Raw genomic sequence first — 15,704 nt, forward strand, 5'->3', positions numbered from 1 at the left:
ACTTTTTGTTTAAAATAAATATTTTAACCATGGTATCTAAATAGATACCATGGTTACACTCACTTAAATTATTCGTCGCTATTTGCGAGATGTTTCGAACCCATCGGGGATCCTTCTTCAGGCTTGAATGCTCGCGACGGCTGCACTCCGACTTCTGCGCGCCGCCCGCTTGAACGCTCGTTGCGCGCGCGCTAACAGGGCGCGTAGAATATGTGTTACAAAAGTTTAATTTCGATATTTTTTTGTTTGTATGAGATATTGCAAACCACAAAATCATAGAGCAATCACTATACTCTGTATCTTTAAAAAATGTAGTTTAAAGTCAGGTCTTTCAGTGAGAGATCCAGGTGGTTTTGTAATAGGGTTGTTTCCAATTTTTTGAAACTATTGTATTACGTTCTATATTAACTAAAAGGTGCCCTTAAAATTCAACTTTTATACTAAAAACGGCTTTAAATATGTTAAATCAACAAAATATATTTTGACAGATGCTTTCGTGCCCAAAACGCTCTTTGAAAATTGTGTGACGTCACAGTTTACGGTTTGACACATAACTACATACACACGTAGAAGATACGAACTGTCAACTGACATTTGTCATTTGTTGTTTATCGCGTAACTGTCAACAGTGTCAATCCGAGAGTTGTGACGTCATCAGAATCTTCAATGACGTTTCAAGTTTGGTCACGTGACGTGTGCCAAAAGATATTTTAAATTCAATATTTACAAAAATATGGTTATTACAGGTCCCCTAAAAGTAGTTTAACATGTTCTTATAATCCAAAAGAATTTATTGGGATACAATTCTGCCCTAAGATTTGTAGATGGAAACAACCCTATTGGTTGGTTAACCAATAAATGTTATAACTACCCGAAAATTATAATTTGATTGTTTACGTTTATTTCAATACCTAAAGATTCAGAGTATAAATAAATCATTAGCCTATGACTTTAAATCTGACACATAATAGAATAAACGGAGCCTCAGATAAAGTTTATTAAGATACCTTTTTTTTCTCCATACAAAGTGCGACCACCCAATATACTGTGTTTCAAATAAAAGTAAATAAAACTAATTACTATAAAAAAAACCTTTCAGATACTACACATCTCTATACCGCAAGCTGACCAGCCCGGACATATTCACGACGTCCCATTCCGCGTTACTCTTCTCGCTCATATACAAGTCGTTGAAGCAGGACAACAACGTTCCCAGAGTGACGGCAATTATAAAAAGATTGTTGCAGTTATGTTGCCAGATGTCGCCAGCGCAGGTAAGTTAAAGAAACAAAATGCCAAAATTGTTAGCTTCTGTCTTTGTTTTGTTAAAACGAAGACAGAAGGCAGCGTTTTCGTCTAAATAGATTAAATACTTACATTATAACTTATAACCAGGGGTCGGACAAAAAGTGCGGATGACGTCAAACCACTTATAGGATGATTTCAAATAGTATTTTTGATTTTCATAAACAATTATCACTTATCATTTATCAACCTCTTTATTAAACGATATCGCCACTTGAAATGAGTAAGTACGTTTTTGACTGACACATTGTCAATCAGATGAACAATAAATTGACTTCGTTATTGTTTAGCTATTGTATCTTCACTATTATATTTAGCTAAAATTTATATTTACTAATGTATAAGAAAACGCTCTAAAATGTCATCTTTACTTGAATATTGTGGCAATCCCACAGACTTGTTCTAACTAATTTCAAATAATTATACCTTATGGTAACAAGTTTCGTGAAATTTATTTTATTCACTACATCACCCTACCACCTGTATTATTAATTACATGGATTTATTTACGATTATTTTGTTACTTCATTAATACTACTTTGTTACTACATGTCACACGGAAGTTTAAATACAAACTCAAACATCATCCTGTGTGCAAGATTACGTCATTTTTACGTCATCCGCAATTTTTGTCCGACCCCTGCTTATAACAGTTCCATATAGAGATGCGCAGATGGACTGATAAAGCGAATGACACATGAATAATAACATCGACTGAAAATAAGTGACCGGTTTTTAATATATGGAAAATTGATTTGGTATTGTTTTTCATCTGTCGCAGGCTTGCGGTATGCTTTTCTTGGTGTCGCAAGTGTTAAAAGATGGTGCGAAGAAAGAAGCGGCCAGACTAGTGTGGACTGAAAGAGAAATTAAAGAGGTAAGTTAACTTTTCCAACACCGTGTCAATGTCAAACACAAAAGCTGTCCTTTGGACGCCACGTCACCGAAGTGTCAAAACTGAAATTGAACTTTATGCATATGCACGTAGGTCTATGTTGCACTGTGTTCTGTGACGGATTAATCCGTCTTCGGCGTTGGATCTACGGTGCAGATATATCCGTGATTGGCGTCAAAAGCTTAACAGTGTAATAAAAACAGCGCTTCGGCTGCTGCGTGGGTCAGCAATTTTGAAAGTCTTTCGAAGTAGGACTTTTACGGGCATTTCTATTTTATGAGGTTCTTGCTGGTCTTAACTGTTAGGGTTGCCTATGGATCCGCGGTAGATTTAAGCGAGGTAGACTAGCAAGAACTCGCATGCCATTTTCATTTCATTGCAGTATCTGATCAAACTTCGTAACGTAAATTACATGCAAGTTCTTGCTAATCTAAGCCTCGCTTTACATGAATCAATTTGAAATATTATGTCTTGTACGAAATTTTACGGCCGAGGCAAAATGATCTGAACATACGTTTATTGTTCAGATGCTCATTATAGAGATCGTACGTGTTGGAGAGTCTGCCATCTCGTGGCCTGAATCGAAAGCTAAAACAATTCAAGCTTCTAAGCAGGTGCTGCCCCCTACACTAAACGGGCTCTATGTCAAGTAGTAGGCTCTGCTATCTAGTGGCTTAAATCTAAAAATGCAAACATGACATAATGCTTCACGCTAATGAATTGGCTTCTGTGCGGCCGTCTACAATTGATGCTCGCTCCCTATCTTAACAATAATGTCTTCAGATCATTTTCAACAATTTAATTGCTTTATTAAGTTCTGCTGTTGATTGTACAAAGTAAATATAAACTTGTAATTAGTAGTTTCGTATTTATTTCTAGGAACCAAAAGAAGAACCCCAAGAGATTCAAGAGATAAATGAAACAGAGGCAGAAGCGAACGAGACGGCAGACAGCGTGGAACACACAGAAGAGGAAAAGGTAGAACAGAAGAAAATTGACCTCCTGAAGGGGGATAAGAAGGATTTGCTTATGGGTGAGTACAAGTCCAGCCAGTGAACAAGGAGGGGGGGGGGCAAGTTGATATCGCCGGAGGCCTAAGGGGGGCAGACGCCACAGAGGGGCATACATTATATGTAAAATTTGAGCTCGGGAGGGGGGCGGGGGTGGCAGTTGACTAAGGTGTAGAGTTTGTGAAGGTACTCCCTTTGGTCGTGTTTTAATTTATCACTACTCGTTGCGAATTTCCTATTTTCTGCGCTTGTATCGTAAATAACTATTACAAAATTTATCAACTGGTGGGTTATTAAATACGTTTTTTTTACCCTTTTTCAGACGACGACGAAGAAACTTACGTCGACCTCAAGATAGACGACCAGGGCAACATTAAGCCGAAGAAACGTAAGCCAACGGCCGCCGTTACTGGCTGGTACCACGCCAAGGTTAAAAATGAAGATATTAAGGATAAAGAGGATACTGAGGACAAGGAGGTTGCTGCTAAAATACAGTTGAAGAAAACTATTAATAGTGAGAGGGTAAGTTATCAAGGTAGAATATAATTACAGCAAGTTAAGGTAAAACATACGTAGAACTTAAGATAGATGACCAGGGCAACATAAAGCAGAAGTAACGTAAGCCAACGGCCGCCGTTGCTGGCTGGTATCACGCCAGGGTAAAAACGAAGATATTAAGGATAAAGAGGATACCAAGGAGGTAGCTGCTAAAATACAATTGAAGAAAACTATTAATAGTGACAGGGTAAGTTATCAAGGTAGAATATAATTAAATAAAGCAAGGTAAGGTAAAACTCGAGATAGATGACCGGGGCAACATAAATCAGAAGAAACGTAAGCCAACGGGCGCCGTCGCCGGCTGGTATCACGCCAGGGTAAAAAACGAAGATATTAAGGATAAAGAGGATATTGAGGACAAGGAGGTTGCTGCTAAAATACAGTTAAAGAAAACTATTAATGGTGAGAGGGTAAGTTATTAAGGTAGAATAGAATTAAAGCAAGGTAAGGTAAAACATACGTAGAACTCAAGATAGATGACCAGGGCAACATATATCAGAAGAAACGTAAGCCAATGCGCGCTGTTGCCGGCTGGTATCACGCCAGGGTCAAAAACGAAGATATTAAGGATAAAGAGGATATTGAGGACAAGGAGGTTGCTGCTAAAATACAGTTAAAGAAAACTATTAATGGTGAGAGGGTAAGTTATTAAGGTAGAATAGAATTAAAGCAAGGTAAGGTAAAACATACGTAGAACTCAAGATAGATGACCAGGGCAACATATATCAGAAGAAACGTAAGCCAATGCGCGCTGTTGCCGGCTGGTATCACGCCAGGGTCAAAAACGAAGATATTAAGGATAAAGAGGATATTGAGGACAAGGAGGTTGCTGCTAAAATACAGTTAAAGAAAACTATTAATGGTGAGAGGGTAAGTTATTAAGGTAGAATAGAATTAAAGCAAGGTAAGGTAAAACATACGTAGAACTCAAGATAGATGACCAGGGCAACATATATCAGAAGAAACGTAAGCCAATGCGCGCTGTTGCCGGCTGGTATCACGCCAGGGTAAAAAACGAAGATATTAAGGATAAAGAGGATATTGTGGACAAGGAGGTTGCTGCTAAAATACAGTTAAAGAAAACTATTAATGGTGAGAGGGTAAGTTATTAAGGTAGAATAGAATTAAAGCAAGGTAAGGTAAAACATACGTAGAACTCAAGATAGATGACCAGGGCAACATATATCAGAAGAAACGTAAGCCAATGCGCGCTGTTGCCGGCTGGTATCACGCCAGGGTAAAAAACGAAGATATTAAGGATAAAGAGGATATTGTGGACAAGGAGGTTGCTGCTAAAATACAGTTAAAGAAAACTATTAATGGTGAGAGGGTAAGTTATTAAGGTAGAATAGAATTAAAGCAAGGTAAGGTAAAACATACGTAAAACTCGAGATAATTGACCAGGGCAACATATATCAGAAGAAACGTAAGCCAATGCGCGCTGTTGCCGGCTGGTACCACGCCAGGGTCAAAAATGAGGATATTAAGGATACTGCTAAAATACAGTTGAAGAAGACTGTTAACAGTTTGAACGCTTTATGTCATAAACACAAACATCACTCAATCACCAAGGTCCCAGGGCAAGTGAGCTAATGTAAACCTTACTCGAAAGTGTGAAGGTTACTTTGACAACGTCCGCCATAACACCTATAGTTGTCTTTGGCGCTGTGGGCACGCCTAGTAACGACGACTTTAGGTGTTCTTGGCGTTCAAAAGGTTAATAGTGAAAAAGTGAGTAGTATAGTCAATTGTTAAATTTAAGTAAATATGGTAAAATTCACGAGACAAGGCAACTAATTCAATTCATTTATTTCAGGTCAAAATAGGCCCATATAGTTTTTTTGTAATATCTGACTAGCGTTTTAATTTGTATTTGGATTTTATTTAATTGAGCTAGCGAAAATTGTTGCTTTATTGCCAATTGGGGCAACTTTGGAAGCATGGCCTTCACATTTACACCTCGTGCTCAGTTTATGCTCGCTTCCTCTACACTCAGCAGTCTAAAAGTGAAAGCTTTATTCTTCAATTTAGGCATACTCCAATGCACTTATGAAACTAAATTACTCGGATGAAAATCCCTAATAGGGAGTATTACTAACGCCAGAGAGCAGCACTATCACATCACATAAAATAAACTATAGAGTAACTTATACTCGTAAATATGTACTATACCTATGTTTACAGAGGCCTACCGCGAAACGCGAAAATAAAAATTTCATTATCTGGCCTCTTTGTCGCTCGAATATGCAAGAGTGATAGAGGCAGATAACGAAATTTCGATTTTCGTGTTTAGCGGTAGGCCCTCAGAATGTGGTAGAGGTGCCCCCTACGCAGAGTTTTTTGTAAGGAAAACTTACGGCTAGAGTTACAAAATACCATTTTGCGTAATATCCCCTATTTCCCAAGTATCGGTAGTGAGTAATATATCTAATTCTTTTTTTAGGAAATAACGGAATACAATCCCTACGCCCGCAATCCAGCGTTCGCTGGCGCGAATCGCAGCGCGTATTTCGAGTTATTGCCGCTGCAAAACCATTTCCATCCTACAGTGAAGCTGTTTGCCGACAAACTGTTACATGGTAGGTATTTTATAGCGTGTAATAACGTATCCTACTTAAGGTATAGATTTAAATTACTTCTTCACCACACCTACCCGTAAAGGCGCTCTTAATTGTTAAAAACTGATGAAAACGTTGCATTTACCTACATGTGGGGCAAAGTAAAATGATGCAAATTTTGAGTTGTTTCCTTATGTTGCCTGGCCGAATTGACTTTTAATTGATGAATTTAATAACACAGGCTTAGACCTAGTTCGGGAGGCAGAGGCTCAACCCCACTACCTAAATGTGTTACAAACCTAATACACCTGTCTTACTCATAAATTTTACAATATGAAATGTAATGTAAGGTTTAAAGCAATAAAGATTTATTTATTTAATTTAAATGATAAATATTGCAACATTCATTCGGATTTTATTAACTTGATGTTTTACAGATAGTATTTTCCTCGCATTGGTGGGGTTTTCTTACCAAACGCTTATTATTTTCGCAGTCGACATCTAGCTTCAAGTAGCGGATTTATCAGTACCGCTATGTGAAACTAGATGGCACGAGAGTCGCGACTGACGAAAAGTGTATTGCTTAACAATTTATAATATTGAGTGCTATTGTACATTGTGAGCTGCACTTGTATTTCTTTGTATGCTTTGGCAATAGATAATTCCAGGTTCATCCATAGTATTTAAAAATAATAAAACGAATTATTAGTGTCGAGTAGCTGAAATACACGAACATTAGTAACAAACGTCAGTTGTGTCACTTGTGTCCGAACTGTGACGGCTCTGTAGAATCCGCGCCAAAAATTATGAGTGTTTCAACCGCTCAAAATTTTTCAACATTTTAAATATTTTTTAATAAAATAATGTGAAGATTTATAAAAGTATTCTAATTTTTTTTCGGTGTTAACTCGATATAAATAATGATAAAAAAAAAAAAAAATCTTGCATGAAGCAAACGTCAACTTTTGAGAATCAGAATTACCGCAAATACAGCGCCATCTCGTTTACCTGTCAAATTCGAAGCACGAAATTGTTTTAGATTTAACGCATCAATGTATCTTTGGTTTTTATTAAATAAAAAACTGTCCACAGAGCAAATAATCCAGTACAGCGGAGATCCACTGAAAGACTTCTCCGGCATCCGTTTCCTGGATCGCTTCGTGTTCAAGAACCCGAAGAAGCGGGAGGACGAGCAGCACGGGGACGTTAAGAAAGTCAAGGGCTCACATCCCAAGTTTGCTGTTAGGAAGAATTATACCGCCAAAGGTAATATGGTTGTTCAATATAAGCCGTTCACAGAGCAAATAACCCAGTACAGCGGAGACCCGCTAAAAGATTTCTCTGGCATCGGTTTTCTGTAGCCATACCACTATTCGACACTGACATATTCGCTAACGTCTGGGTAGTTGCTATGGCCGATGACGAAGGGGAGGGAGAGGGACAGCTGCATTAAAATTAAATAAAAAACAAAAAGCAACAATAAAAGTTAAGGTTTGCTGTGAGCATTGCAGCAATACAAAAGCGTTCTGGCTCAGTTATACGCACGCCCTACTCTTTCGGGTGAAGCTAGATAATTCTGCTAGAACCCAGATCACGAACAGATTATCGATGTTACAAAAAAAATATGAATATACAAAACTAATTAGTAGCTTGCCTATAAAATAATAATAGGTGACGTAAAAAATAAAATAATAATAGGTGACCTTTTTTCAACCATATCACACGGTTGAAAAAAGGTTTAAGAAAATCAACTTTTGATGACACAAGCAAAAGTCGAACTTGTGTATTTACTGTAGGCTTTTATTTAACTTGCCCTGTTAGTTATTTTGTTAGTGCTATTTTTTGGGTCAAATCTTGAAAGCTAATCGAACAATCGGCGATTAAAGCTTTTACCAAAAATTTATTTCGTCTAAATATCAGTACAGTAAATAGTTCTGTACTGGTTAACTTTATTAAGGATATTGTAATTTCAGGATTGAAGAGCCTCCCGGTGAATTCATCATCATACCTAAACGAGGACGCCAGCAAAATACCAGCAGACGAAAGATTCCTTTATGAGTGAGTAACTAGAGTTGGACCAATAACTCTGCAGCGATTTTGATAGCACAGATTGTGGAATTGTTATTAATACGTCATAAGTTTGACGTTTAAAATAACACTTTCACAGTCTGTGAAATCAAAATCGCTGCAGAGTTACCTATCTTGATGTTTCTAAATCAAGAGTGAATAGACATCGTTTAGGTAAGCATGTTCCATCCTAGACTGCATCGGCACTTAGGTACCATCAGGTGAGATTGCTTCTGCTGTCAAATTCGAGGCAAAAAAAAACTTGACTTGACTTGAAAAAAAAGGTGACGCATCGTTAAATAATAAAAAAACAGCTAAACGGATCATATCCGCTATAGTTTTCATTTAATATCTTTCTTAAGCTCTATTTCCACGATTTTTTTCATATTTTTTGACCTATGGTTCAAAAGTTAGAGGGGGGGGACACACCTTTTTTTTTCCTTCTCAGCGATTATCTCCGAATATGTTCACTTTATCAAAAAATGTTTGTTGAAGACCCCTATTAGTTTTGAAAGACCTTTCAAACAATATCCCATACTGTAGGGTTGAAGCAAAAAAATAATTTCGCCCCCACTTTACGAGTAGGGGAGGTACCCTAAAAAAATAGATTTTATTCTACGACTTTGTCGGCTTTATTGATTTATATATCCATGCCAAATTTCAGCTTTCTAGCACTAACGACCACGGAGCAAAGCCTCGGACAGACAGACAGACGGACATGGTCAAACTATAACCAGGGCTCGGAACCGGTTTATTTTTAAATCCCGAAATAGCCCAATATTTTTAATTATTCTATACTCTTTACGTAGGGCTGGATCATGTATTTAGGTAACAACTTCGCTTTATTAGATAGTCCCATTAAAAATGAAATAATAAACCAAAGAACGAAAAAGAACGTAATAATACCGGTATTTTTTGTATGAAGAAAAAACCGGTTCCGAGCCTTGACTATAAGGGTTCCTAGTTGACTACGGAACCCTAAAAAGAGGCATTTTTGATACGATTTTCTTTACTATAAAAGTTACTTAGTCTAAGTTGTGACAAATCGTGTAACGACAACTACAGAAATGAAGTCTATGCCATGAATATCCAGTTCACCGAACAATAATAACTATTCATATGTCGAGAGTATAATCCGGTATGGCATTGAAGTATGGGGCAATAGTCCAAGTGTAAATAAAATTCTACTGATGCAAAAAAAATGCATACGCTTCATTGAAGGTTACTTCCCTGAAACGCATAGGAACCTATTTATAGAAAACAATATCCTTATAGTAACTGCATTGTATATATACCAAATCTGTTTATATGTTCATAAAAATTTAAGCGCATACAAATCCAAAAAAGAATGTGAGAGATACCCGCTTCGCCGCAATTTAGATCTACTGCTACCTGAATCACACTTTGCATACTATAAGAAAAGCATCAATCATATCGCAATCAAAATATATAACAGTCTTGAAATAAAAATTAAGGATTCCAGTAACGTTAAGGAGTTCAGTACAAATCTTAAGACGTATTTAATAAGTAGACCATTCTATAACCTGGACGAATACTTTGGTAAGTTATTGGATTAATTTAGACGGATAATCAGACTCATTTTATTTTAATTTTTATTGTTTTGGACTGTTATTATTATTATTTGTTGAATTTACTGATATGTTGTATTAATTTATTGTAATTATTCATTATTATTTTAATCGGAATGACCTCATCCATTTTAATTTTGTGTTATTTATTAATTTTATTATCAATATTATTGTTTACATTTGGTTTACATTTGATATGATTTTATACTGTGTATCTGCATGGATTTTTTTCCTTATGAGCAATAAAGAAATTGAATTGAATTGAATACTTTTATGAGTTTTGTAATTGCTGAGATAAATCAAGATACATGACGCCAACATTTACAATGCGTCGTCTTAAGTAATTGCTGGCAACACGAGAAATGTCATTTTCTCAAACTTGCAATGAAATGTTGACATGACTTCAAATTAGGGCCAGAAATACTTCTTATCCGGTGCGGTGTGTGAAGATGATATGTAAAGGAATTTCATACAGCCTTACACACCTAGGCATGTACAGCAACCGTCTTTTGTTTTTAAAAAGTAATATTGTGACACAACTACTAGGTATTCAAGCATCAAATAGTAGTAGATTCGTAATTTGTTCTTGGCTGTGTTATAGTACATTACGATACAAGTGCGAAAAATAGGAAATTCGAAACGAGTGGCGATAAATTAAAACACGACCGAAGGGAGTATTTTAAATCGACACGAGTTGCGATAAATTAAAACACGACCGAAAGGAGTGTTTTAAATCGACACGAGTTGCGAATTACCTATTCGCACATGTATCGTACAACGTTTTACAGTACATATGGCCCTTTAAATGTTGGACACAGTAACGATATATGCTAATTTTCGCACTAGTGCGGTAAAGTAGCACCATACAAACACTAATACAACTAATGGCTACAGTTTTTATATCATTGCAAGTTTCAGAAAAGCACTATACAAATCTCGACGAGAAACGGGGTTGCCGGCCGCATATCCTTACCGGGATTATATCTACTTGGCCTGCAACCCGTCGTTTCCCGGCCTGGAAATATTCCTTAAATGTTATTATTTGTTTCAGTTTCCTCCAAAAACGTCGTGATGCAGAGGAATCTGACTCTGACAGCGATGCTGACTCCGTCACAAGTGAAGATTTCGAGAAATATCTAGACTCCGTCACGGGCACCCGAGTTAGCGGTAAAAAAATCCAGTAACTTTTGATAGCCGTAGGTCTCTTCCTCCTTGGATCGTGACCTCCTTTTTGTTATCAGTTTCTCTCTTATGATTTTTCTTCATCTGTGTCTTTCCTTAATCTCCATCTGTTTATAAGGTATATGTAGACCAAATTTGACTCGATTTGATGCAAATTAAATCGTCTATAGCGGCAACATACTTGCCATCATACTTAAAACAAAAACGCATCTCTACAATAAGAATTACGGTTCTAAATCGAATGACTAGAAAGGAATGACAAATGAATGAAGAATCAACATAAGTCTTTAGATGATAAAATAATTCCGAATCAAAGAATCCGAAATTTCAGGGTCTTATAAGTATTTGATTTTTCCGGGTCATAGTGGCTTTTTGAGGTCAGAAACTTGAATTTAACGAGAGCAATTTTGTCACTAATAATAAAAAAAACAGCCGACCCTTATCTAATGCAAGGCACCGCCCCTTATTCGGCACGCTTTCAATGAGTCTGTTATAGAGGTCCGTGCTGCAGCCCAAAACACCGGCGTTCATTGTTAAATAAAAACACTTGAGAAATAAAAAAAAATTTGATATTGCGTGGCGCGGACCTCTAGTCTGTTATAACTAAACTCTGCCTACCTATGTCTAACGTTGTAACTTCCTCGATTTTTAAAGACCAGTTACTCAAAATAGTGTATCATATTTTAACAGCCGATTCCGACGAAGATTTAGACTTCCTCGCGGACATGGAAACAACAAAGCAGAAACGGCCAAAGAAGAAGGGAGAAGAAAATGATGACCAGCTCGGAAGTGATGAAGATAATGATGATGAAGATATTGAAGACGTGCCTGAGGATGGAGATGATAGTGGAGGTAATTGTTTTGATCATATCTCACAAGAAATGTACAATAACTCAGTAAAACAGTCTTTGAATAAATCGGCACGCCGGATGTATTGAGTCCTTTGGGAAGTCATCGTAGACTGAGAACTGTCGGTTTTTTTTTTGCGGAGGCAGGTGGGACAAAAAATAGAGTCTGTGTTACAATGTGTAAAAGTTAGGGGTGTTCCACAAAAAGGTCTACTTTGTTTGGGACGTGACGTGTACGTCAGCTACCTTAACAGGCAAGGCCTGTGGTCATTTCTCCATACAGACGCACTCGACATTTTCCTCCGTGGTGTTACGTCACAAACAAAGCAGGGGTCGGCAAACTTTCGTGAAGCCGACCGCAGTAGAAATAGAAATCACCAGTTTTAGGAAGCTCAAAGCTGCCACAAATGTTGATTTCAGGGGTCTAAATGCTCTCAATTGTTAATGTTTGGGTAACTTGAAGAGCTGCAATTGTACCTTCAAAGAGTCGCATGCGTCTCGGGAGCCGCGGTTTGTCGACCCCTGCCCTAGAGCAATAATTTTTTGAACACAGATTAATAATATCAATATCTGTGTCAGACTTTTCTGGAATGCCCCAAGAATGGCGTGTAGAATACAAACTATAACTTTTTCGCAAAAGAGCTAACAATGAGTAGAGTGACCTAGATGATAAACTGTGATGATGACTGCTGCAGCAGGGTTGCTATGTGTTAAACTTGTGTTCTGTTAACAGATAGTGAAGACGGCGAGCTGAATATTTCTGGCGACGAAGATGAACCCGTACTCTCAGGTGAAGAAGATGGTATGGCCACTTGTTTTGTTATAAACCAAGAATCTGTAACATATACATGGACGCGTAGATCAAGTCTGTGGCCTGTAGAATGTCCTTCAACAATATCACACACTTAAATAAAGAGATTAAGACCCATTAGATCAGATGAATTTGATATTTTGCAAAGACATTGCAATGAAAACGCAAAGTTTTTTTGATACCGTCATGAACAAATTCCATCTAAACAAACAAACAACTGGAATTAAACAACAAATAAAACTTCTACATGCCTATTAATTTCTCTTGTCACGAATACAAATTCTCTTGACAACTTTTACCATGCAACCTTTTGTTACAGAATTACTTTTAGAAGACAGTGATGAAGATGACGAGATTGGCGCACCTGGCGAAAAAATCCAAAAAGGGCAAAATGAAACTGAAACTCAAAGGTTAGCGCTTCAAAATACAATACCTTTCAAATGATTTTCCATACTGGCGTATTAGAATACTAATCGTATGTTTCTGTAACAGGTAAGGACGACCTTGGTTCGCTGTTTGCATCAGCAGAAGAATTCTCGAGCCTTCTAGAAGAAACAGCTGCAAACAAGAAACAGGGCTCCAGTCAAGCAGTCGCAAACACTGACAACTCCAGCATGAAACAACTTGCATGGGAAGACAAGAGGGATCAGTGGATGAAGGGCTATAACAGAAAAGTCCACGGCGCCAAAAACAAAAAATTCAACAAAAATAAACAAAATGGCCGGCCCAATAAAATGGCAGACAAAAAGGGCGGGAAAAGAAAAGGCGACATCTTAAGTGGCGCCGGCGGCAAGAAGAAAAAATTCAAATGATTTGATTTTTTTGTCGAATTAAATCACTGTTCGATTTATTTCCTGTTAGGATTATTGTATACGAATATAAAAATGTATATGTAAGTTACATTAATAAAAAATGTTGTTTTAATTGCCTTTGAATTGTCCTTGTTTTGTTATGAATCATCTGTCAGATGCAACATGCAACCTGTTGCTAACCCAACAAAACAAAACACTCGAGACGTTACTTTCGCACATAACTACCATAATACATATTTATTAACCACACAAAAGACTATAACACACAGCCAAAGGCCAAAGCTGATTACTAAAGCCGTGAAAAAGATTGCAAATTACCTAACTTGGACGCTATACGAAAAATTCCAAGGCTTGCCGAGCTTTATCGATCTGACCTTGAGCCACCTTTAGCCGTCTACAATACATTGCAGCGTCATCGAAATACCCTTTGGCGTGTGTTCGCGAAGTTACTGAATTTAACTACGTAATTTAATAATTAATGCTACGTTTGCAATAGATTTCGGCTCGCGTGGCAGTGAATATTTTCCTGTCCGGCCGGACAGCACAGAGCGCAACGCGCCTTTCTTGTTTGTTGACAACTATCATATAGCTACGCGTAGTGGCATAGTGGCTGCGCGCAAGCCGTATCACGCATTTATAACGCGATTTGAGACGTATTACATCCGAAATAACAGTGAATACTATCGCTTAACTGCTTTGTTGACATTATTGGACGTATTTACGAACGTACTGCTAGTGAACATTGTGATTTAGCAAAAAGGCGGGCAAAAATCAGTGCAAGTGACTATTGCGAGGCTATTTATAGACGGACGCGAGGCAAGATAAAGCTGTATTTATTGTCATAAGAAGTGTGTGGTGAGAAATAAACATTGTAGACTGTTGTCGTGACTTTATTAGTGTGATTTCATTTCCAATTAGACTACTTTTCTATGAAGAAAACGAAACCGCGAAACTAGTTTGACAGCTCACGGATGCACACAAACACAGATTGCGGCATTGCGCACGTGTGGGTGTGCCGTGAGTTTAGTGATGTGAATATCTTGCGCTTATCGATTCGGACCGATTAAACGAATTTCAAGGCCCATTGTCAATATTGGTATGTTATGATTGTTATGTAAAAATAAGGATAACATTGAATGGTACAAATTGAGTAAGAAAACATCTATCTTAATATAATTATGGAGACGACTAGACCTGATAGTCAAAAAAGAGAAGAACCGGCTTCGGCGAGAGTTTCTTCCTCAAGTTCTAATCAATTATTTATAGCAGACACTTTAGATTTGCCTGACGACACATTTCGTATGAGTCTGGATAGTTATTCAGTAATCGGCGAGAATGTAACTATAGGAGACAGGAACTCATCCATAGAGATAGAGCCAACTGGTTTGGCTAAAACTCCTGCTTCAACGCCGGCCGTTGAAACACCTGAGACTCCAATTGTTGAGCCGTTTACTCCGCCTCCTGAGACTCCTATCGCTGAACCTTGCACGCCACCCCCAGAACCGTCCCCGACTATTGTAGAAACACCGAAGAAAAACGAGCAAGATAAAATACAAAGAACGCAGAATTTGTTGAAGTTGTCGCTCATTAAAAACACCGACGATGTTTTCGTTAAGCCGTCTCCAGTTATGGAGGTCATGTCGCCGGCAAGAATGCTACAGTTTGAAGTGGACGCGTGCGCGACGCCGACTATGAAAAGAGCGGCAGTCAATTTCGATTTCTTTAAACAGAACAATTTTGATGAATACTTTGATGATGACCTTGACGACGATGCTAAAGAAGAAACGGATGAGAAGGAAAAAGTTGAGGTTACTACAGATCCCAATCCAAATGAGAAGCCGTTTGCAGAGGCTACCGTTATCGTGAAGGCCAAGGACACGGTACGACATGAAATTGGTTATGGTAAGTAGATAACTAGAGATAATACGCTTGAATACATATTTTTCCAGTTTTATAATTCAACAGCGAATATTGTTTACAAGGTCAATGGAGTTAAAATTTAATTCCTGTGGATTTGTTTTGATTTCATCTGCTTTTTGTCTCAAAATCGGTACGAAAATGAAAAGTGA

At 37.7% G+C, this 15,704-nt stretch overlaps 1 protein-coding gene across 1 annotated transcript in view; it reads left to right on the plus strand.

Moving 5' to 3' along the window:
• Positions 1 to 13,758, plus strand: part of LOC133531017 (CCAAT/enhancer-binding protein zeta) — a 29,447-nt gene extending 15,689 nt beyond the window's left edge. Inside the window, 13 exon segments of the mRNA XM_061869093.1 lie at positions 1,100 to 1,274; positions 2,087 to 2,182; positions 3,080 to 3,233; positions 3,533 to 3,732; positions 6,212 to 6,347; positions 7,419 to 7,592; positions 8,300 to 8,384; positions 11,034 to 11,149; positions 11,855 to 12,016; positions 12,746 to 12,814; positions 13,143 to 13,198; positions 13,200 to 13,233; positions 13,316 to 13,758. Of these exon segments, the coding sequence (XP_061725077.1) occupies positions 1,100 to 1,274; positions 2,087 to 2,182; positions 3,080 to 3,233; positions 3,533 to 3,732; positions 6,212 to 6,347; positions 7,419 to 7,592; positions 8,300 to 8,384; positions 11,034 to 11,149; positions 11,855 to 12,016; positions 12,746 to 12,814; positions 13,143 to 13,198; positions 13,200 to 13,233; positions 13,316 to 13,635 (1,777 nt within the window). The 3' untranslated portion in view covers positions 13,636 to 13,758.
• The last annotated feature ends 1,946 nt before the right edge of the window (positions 13,759 to 15,704 follow it).

The sequence above is a fragment of the Cydia pomonella genome, chromosome 24 (genome assembly GCF_033807575.1).
Source record: "Cydia pomonella isolate Wapato2018A chromosome 24, ilCydPomo1, whole genome shotgun sequence".
NCBI classification, from domain to species: domain Eukaryota; kingdom Metazoa; phylum Arthropoda; class Insecta; order Lepidoptera; family Tortricidae; genus Cydia; species Cydia pomonella.